General features: G+C 18.5%; 3 protein-coding genes across 3 annotated transcripts, besides 8 other annotated features; all 3 read right to left on the bottom strand. All coding sequences in view use genetic code 6, as the record gives it.

Annotated features, from left to right (window-relative positions):
- Nucleotides 1-212: 212 nt before the first annotated feature.
- On the bottom strand, nucleotides 213-3,535 carry IMG5_172510 (hypothetical protein; the record flags this gene model as incomplete). Its single annotated transcript, XM_004029766.1, has 7 exons — nucleotides 213-273; nucleotides 385-960; nucleotides 1,005-1,311; nucleotides 1,371-1,669; nucleotides 1,790-2,314; nucleotides 2,400-2,660; nucleotides 2,775-3,535. 7 exons carry the CDS (start codon nucleotides 3,533-3,535, stop codon nucleotides 213-215), a joined length of 2,790 nt encoding a protein of 929 aa, XP_004029814.1.
- Nucleotides 289-379: a microsatellite.
- Nucleotides 1,686-1,785: a microsatellite.
- Nucleotides 1,686-1,787: a microsatellite.
- Nucleotides 2,677-2,750: a microsatellite.
- A 160-nt stretch (nucleotides 3,536-3,695) lies between the features above and the next one.
- Nucleotides 3,696-3,728: a microsatellite.
- Nucleotides 3,729-3,735: 7 nt separating this feature from the next.
- Nucleotides 3,736-4,317, bottom strand: IMG5_172500 (U3 small nucleolar protein A, putative; the record flags this gene model as incomplete). Its single annotated transcript, XM_004029765.1, has 3 exons — nucleotides 3,736-3,848; nucleotides 3,887-4,126; nucleotides 4,185-4,317. The coding sequence occupies 3 exons, from the start codon at nucleotides 4,315-4,317 to the stop codon at nucleotides 3,736-3,738; spliced, it is 486 nt and encodes a 161-aa protein (XP_004029813.1).
- A 521-nt stretch (nucleotides 4,318-4,838) lies between these two features.
- On the bottom strand, nucleotides 4,839-5,299 carry IMG5_172490 (hypothetical protein; the record flags this gene model as incomplete). The annotated part of the gene is made up of 2 exons (XM_004029764.1): nucleotides 4,839-4,849; nucleotides 5,080-5,299. The coding sequence occupies 2 exons, from the start codon at nucleotides 5,297-5,299 to the stop codon at nucleotides 4,839-4,841; spliced, it is 231 nt and encodes a 76-aa protein (XP_004029812.1).
- Nucleotides 5,075-5,130: a microsatellite.
- Nucleotides 5,081-5,140: a microsatellite.
- Nucleotides 5,300-5,954: 655 nt separating the features above from the next.
- Nucleotides 5,955-5,999: a microsatellite.
- Nucleotides 6,000-6,442: the final 443 nt, after the last annotated feature.

Below are 6,442 nucleotides of genomic sequence, written 5' to 3'. Positions count from 1 at the left end.
GCAAATTTAGTTTTAATTAAAGTCTATCTTCTTTAGATAAATTACGTATATTTTCATATTCTATTTCTTTTAATTTTCCTTATTATTATAACGTTTATATTTTCAAAGTTATTTTTTTTGTTTTCTCGATTTTAGATTTCTCTACTTTTGCTTATCTAATATAATTTATTAATTCTATATATTCTATGCTTCCATTACTGTCTACATCTATATCATTAAATAAATCTTTTAATTCTTCTTTTGATATTATTAATTTTAACTTTGTAAAGACGCCTTTTATTTTTTTTAATATATATATAAATATAGATATATATATATTTATATATATATATATATATATATATATATATATATATATATATATATATATATATTTATAGTTACTTTTTTTTATTATTAAAATAATTACCTTCGAATTCATCTATTGTAATTTCAGAATTATTATCATTATCTATTAATTAATATAAATCTTTTATATATTGACCTTATTAATGTATAGCTTCATCTATTTTTAAAACTACTTATTTTTACCAGCTTAATTCTTCTACTGTCATTAATAATTTTTCTCTTGAAAAAAACAATTTTCTTTTGTACAATTAAAAAAATTACCTTATATTATCTTAGATAATATTTTCGAATAAAGAATGAAATTCTAAATAACTGATTTTTTAATCTCCTGATGTATCTGCTAATTCATAAACATAATCAACTGTTTCTTAGTCTATATTTGGTAATAAAATTTTTAAAGTATCATGCATTTCATTCTTAGAAACTTCTCCACTACCATCTTTATCGAATGCTTTAAAAACTTCACCTAAGCTTAATCCTGCTTATTAAATTTTTTCCCATAAATCAAATATTATTTTTTCTTAAGTTTTCTTAAAATTAAGTCCTGATCTTCTTAATTTTCTTTGAAATTCTTTTAAATCAATATTATTATTTCCATCAAAATCCATAAATCTAAAAACATAATAAATATTTATTTATTTTTTTTAAAAAAAAACCTAAAAAGTATGTCTACTTCTGTTTTGGTAAAATTCAGCTCCAATTTTTTCATTGCTTATAAAAATTCTTTCGGACCTAAAGATCCGTCTCTGTTTTCATCAATTTATTGGAAAACTTACATTGGTGAAATACCTTTTTACTACATTAAATCAATTAACTTTTGATAGGCAATTTAATAATTTTTATAGGTCGGATCAACTACTTATAACATATTTTTTACCATTTCTAATTCTAATTATAATTCTACTATTTCTTCTTCCATTATACCAATTTTTTTATTTTTTTCAAATAATTCTCTATCACTATCTATTCATTTTAATTAAAAATTTTAATTTAAATTTTATTTTTATATTTTTTTTTTCTACTTTTTAATTTATGAATTTATTATAATAATTCGGTATTTCTTTCTTTTAAATTGACAATTTCATCTTAAGTTTTATCATATTTTTATCTTAAAATATCATAATTATTTTTTTTTATTGAATTTTAAAGTTCTTTAAGTAATTATTGCATATAATGTTAGGCTTTTGATTTCCATTACATTAAACTATGTATTTTTTCAATAAGTAATTATTCCTTATTTAAAAACTCAGTAGTATAATTTTTATAAGAATCGTTTATTTCATTATAGAGTGAATTTACATATTAATATTATCTTGTTACTCTATAATTTTTTTTTCAAAATAAAATAAAATAAAAAAAGAAAAAATAAAATAAAATAAATAAAATAATGTAATATAATATAAAATAATATTATATAAAATAATATATATAAAATAATAACTTTATTAAATTTGTATCTAAAATTGAAACTTTTTGAGCATTTTCTGCGATTTTTTACATCATTTTATCTTAATCATTATTCTTATGCATAGCAACTACATTTTTATACTCATTTAATTCCGATTTAAGAATTTCTACCTAAATACTTTTATCATTTATCTATTCTTTCAAAAGCTTAATTTCCTATTCGAACTACATATTTTTTTCATAATAGGTTTCATACAAATTATCCTAAATAAGTAAACATTGTTCCAACTTAACTTTAATTTCTTCCAATTCACCTAAAACAACTATGTTTTCTTTTTCTTTTTCTGCCATAATATGCATTGATTCTAAATTCATGACCTATAATTGAGCAATTTAATATTTTGCGAGTGTTTTATCGAATCCTCCACTATTATATGAATCGAAGAAATCTGCCGGAGTAATCTATTAAAATTTTAAACTTCTCACTTTTTAAATATCGTCCCAATCTCCAAATTATCCAGGTAATGGTTAAGGTGCTTTTTGTAAATTAGAATACTAACTAAAGTTATTATTAATAATATAGTTTTAATTATTATTTTTTTGTCATGTTTATATATAAATTCTAATTTTTTTGAGATTCTTACACTATATTTAATTAATTCGTTATTGCTTCTAAAGTTTTTTTTAAATCATCGTTTTATTTTATTAATTTTTATATGTCTTTTTCTGAAAAAATGCTTTTTTATTGAGTTTTAATCTCCGAATCAGACTATTATCTTTCGAATTGATAAACTTTTAATTCTAATTAACTAATTTTTTTTTGCATTTAAGCTTTTGTCTCATCCATTTTATTATTTGTGAAAAGTTTATTTTTTAAATTTGAGACGAATTCATCGACTTATATTCTATGTATAAAAAATAATATATATGTATATATAAAATTTAAATATATATATATATATATATATATTTATATATATATATATATATATATAGTATTTAGTTTATAAAAAAAATACAATTAAACTTAAGTTAAATTAGCATATCTTTCGCCCTAAGGATTCTAACCAAATAGATTAGCTTGGATTCTAAGCCTATTTCTTAACTAAATTCTCTCTCCTTCTAAATCTTCCACTTCTTTTTCTAAATACCTTATTTGGGCTTTAAAATCTTCAATTTTAGCCTGCTCTGAAGTCTTAATATCTTCAATATTAAACCCATAATTTTCAGGGACTTTAGCTAGTTTTCTCAAAACTCTATTTTCAGCTAAAATATTACTCATTTTTTCACTCAAATCATTATAAGATTGGACTTCTTTTCCAAATTTTTTTCTTAAATCTTATGTTTCGTGCATTTCCTCTTTTCTTTATTATTCCCATTATTATTCTTGAAAGCCTTCATATTGTTTTTTCAAAGCCTATTTAAGTTCTCTTCTAAAACTTTTTATTTGGGAATCTTTATTTTGGTTTTCTTATTCTAATATTTAAATACGTAAAATTTATTAATTATGCCTGTCTTTAAAATATTCGAATTCTTTTAGTCTTTTTTCAAATTATAGATTTAAAATTGTTTCTTTTTTTTAAACTTCTGATTAGACAATCTCATTTATACGAGATTTCATTATTATGGCTTTTTCATATTCGTTTTGGTAATCTTCGCATTTGATTCGAGTTTGGCTTAAGACGGATTCTAATGCTTCTTTTTCTTTAGTTAATTCTTCTATTTATATTTACTAATGAATTAGTTGTTTCTCAAGCTTTTGGGTATCTTTATTTGACATTTATTATTTTTTATTTATTTTGTTTTTTTTAAATAAATATTTTAAATTTTTTAGGTTTTCTTAAAAATTTTATATTTTATTACAATTTAATTTTTAGAGAAATTAATTTTTTCATTTTAAATTAATAATTTTTTTTTTTTTTAATTATACAATAAATAAGTTAAAATATATATTAAAATATATTTTAAAATATTTTATATTCAAGCCTAATATGACTTCGGTAAATTAGAAGGTTAAATTATATATCCTGGTTAGGTTTTTATTTTAGGTTTAGTTAAATTAATATGACTTTTCATTGTATTCCATTCAGAACCTTTTAAAATAATAAAAAAATGGAAATAAAATATATACCTAAAGGTTAATTATTTAAATATTCAAATTATTCTTTATTTTTATATGGATGTGGAAGTTCTTTAACCAAATGTTAATTGAATAATTTATTTCTTTTTTCATTAATAATAACATTATCATTATTTCCATCAATTCTTTGTTTTTTTAATAATTATATTTTAGCCTATTTTTATTTAGCTAATTATTCTGCACTTGGCTATTAAACTTAAACTACACCTAATCCAGTCCATTATCCCCATCCTTTATACAAAAGAAATTTATTTCTTTTTTTAAAACAAAATAAACTTAAAGAATTTACCTTATAAGGCTTTTTTCTCTTAAGGTAGATCTTTTTCATATTCTTCGTATTTTTAATTAACAAATTCTTTTTGATTCTTATTGTTTTTATTTATTAATATTAAATAAAAAATAATATTATATATATATTACATCATCGTCCACTAAAACATTAAAATTTTAAAGATCTTTATAAATTTCTTACTTATTTTCATCATTGAATTTGTCGATTTCTTTTTTAGAAAATACTACTTGCGCTTCCTTTTTATATTTTTATTTAAGTTATTCTACATTTAATCCTTTAACTAAATTTTATTCATTAAAATCAATATTTGTAGTCTATTTTTTTTATTAGTTTTCTTATAAATGATTATTTGCTTAATTTTTTTCTTATTCATTTATTTGATTTTCTTCTTCTTAATCTTATTATTCCTTTAAATATTTTTTTAAAATATTTTCAGTATTTATGGTTTATTTTTTTTCTGGTTTTAAATTTTATTTTTGATCTTCGTATTCTATTCTAAATTTTTATGTTTTTCATCTTTTTTATATAATTTTCTTCCTTCAAATAATTCTTCTTTTTCCTAATCTTTTTATTATGCTTCTTTTTGTTTTCTTTTTTTATTTATAATTTATTATTTTTCTTCATTATCACTTTCTAATAAATCTTCTTCACTCAAAATATCACTATAAAAGAAAAAAAAAAAAATGTATTAATATAAAAAAAAATACTCTAATTAATCATTATCTTATAATTTTTAAAGTAATTTTGTAGCTTCTTCTCTATATAAGTTTTTTTTTGTTCAGTTAAATCATCATAAAACTTAACACCAATTTTTTCATCTTTTTATTCGTATTCTTATTCACTATTATCTTATAATTCTTTTTCAAGATCCTTTATAGCTTAATCTCTTAACTTAAATATATTTTTATTTTTTAATTTAAAAATATAATTTATTTTTATAATTATAATAAATACTTCATTGTCATCTAAATTTTAATAACCATCAGAAGAATAATCTCCATCATTTTCTATATTTTAGACTTTTTTTAATAAAGCCTGTCTTTAATTATTAATATCTGTAATAGATTATTAAAAGGTTTTTTTATCTCCATATTTTAACATATCTTTTACATGTTTAGATTTAGTTTTGTGTCTCATTCCAATTCTTTCTTTAGCCCTTTCTTCTACTATTTTTCTTCTTCTTATTTTCTTAAGTTTGGATCATTTAATTCTTCCATTTTTTATTTAAGTTTTTTTTTATTTTTAATTTTGTGATAAAGTTTGCTTTTTATTTTCGAAACTCTTTTATTTTTTAATTCTTAATAAAACATTAAATTTTTTTATTTTTGAATTTCGTTTATTCTTTTTTTAGCTTCTTTAGGATCTATTTTTTCTAATATTTCTATTTCTTTTGCTCTTATTTATTTTTCAGTTTTTAAATTTAGTTCTTAAAGTTTTTATTCAATAGTTAAAGCTATTTTATTCTGTTTTAAATCAGTTCCACTAATATAATTTCTAATTTTAATTTATTTATTTTTTAAAATAAATAAATATGAAAACTATTTTTTACATTCTTTAATCTAATCTTGTATCTTTATTACTAAAATTCAAATGATCTGCTTCTCTTGCTTTTTTTATTATAGGAATCCATTTAGCTACATCATCCTTTATTATTTCATAATTAGCTTTTCTTTCAGCTTTTTCTTGTTTACCTATTGATTCGGGTTCTTATAGAAGTTTCTTTTATAATTTTTTTTTTTTTATTTTATATTAATAAAAATACGCTTCTTTTATTCAAATCTTCAAGCTGTTTTTTCAAATTTTAAGTGTTTTCTTACTCATCGTTTCCTTCTATTTTCTAAAGTAAACTTTAAATTGAAAATTAAGATGGGTCATTATAACTTTTTTATTATATTTTATTTTGTTTATCGAGCTTTAAATCAATTTATTCTAGTAAATTTTTGTATTTAGTTTCGGCCATTTTACTATCTATTATTAAAATTTTTTATATTTTTAATTTATACTTAATTTATTTTAAACTAAATATTATTTATGTGTAATTTATTTTTATATATATTTATTAATTTAATTATATTTTTGATTTTTTTTAGAATAATTAAAAATAAATAAAAAAATTATATTAATTAATTATCAAATTTTATTTTTTAAATTATTAATAATTTGATTAGTTTAGCTATATTATTTTTTTAGATTTTCTTATATTTTTAAAATTTGTGTTTTTCTATTTTAATTATATTAATAAACTTAAAAATATT

Source organism: Ichthyophthirius multifiliis (assembly GCF_000220395.1).
Source record: "Ichthyophthirius multifiliis unplaced genomic scaffold scaff_1120509251268, whole genome shotgun sequence".
Classification (NCBI taxonomy): domain Eukaryota; phylum Ciliophora; class Oligohymenophorea; order Hymenostomatida; genus Ichthyophthirius; species Ichthyophthirius multifiliis.
The sequence above is the reverse complement of the archived record's forward strand: the minus strand, read 5'-3'. Positions and strand labels throughout refer to the sequence as shown.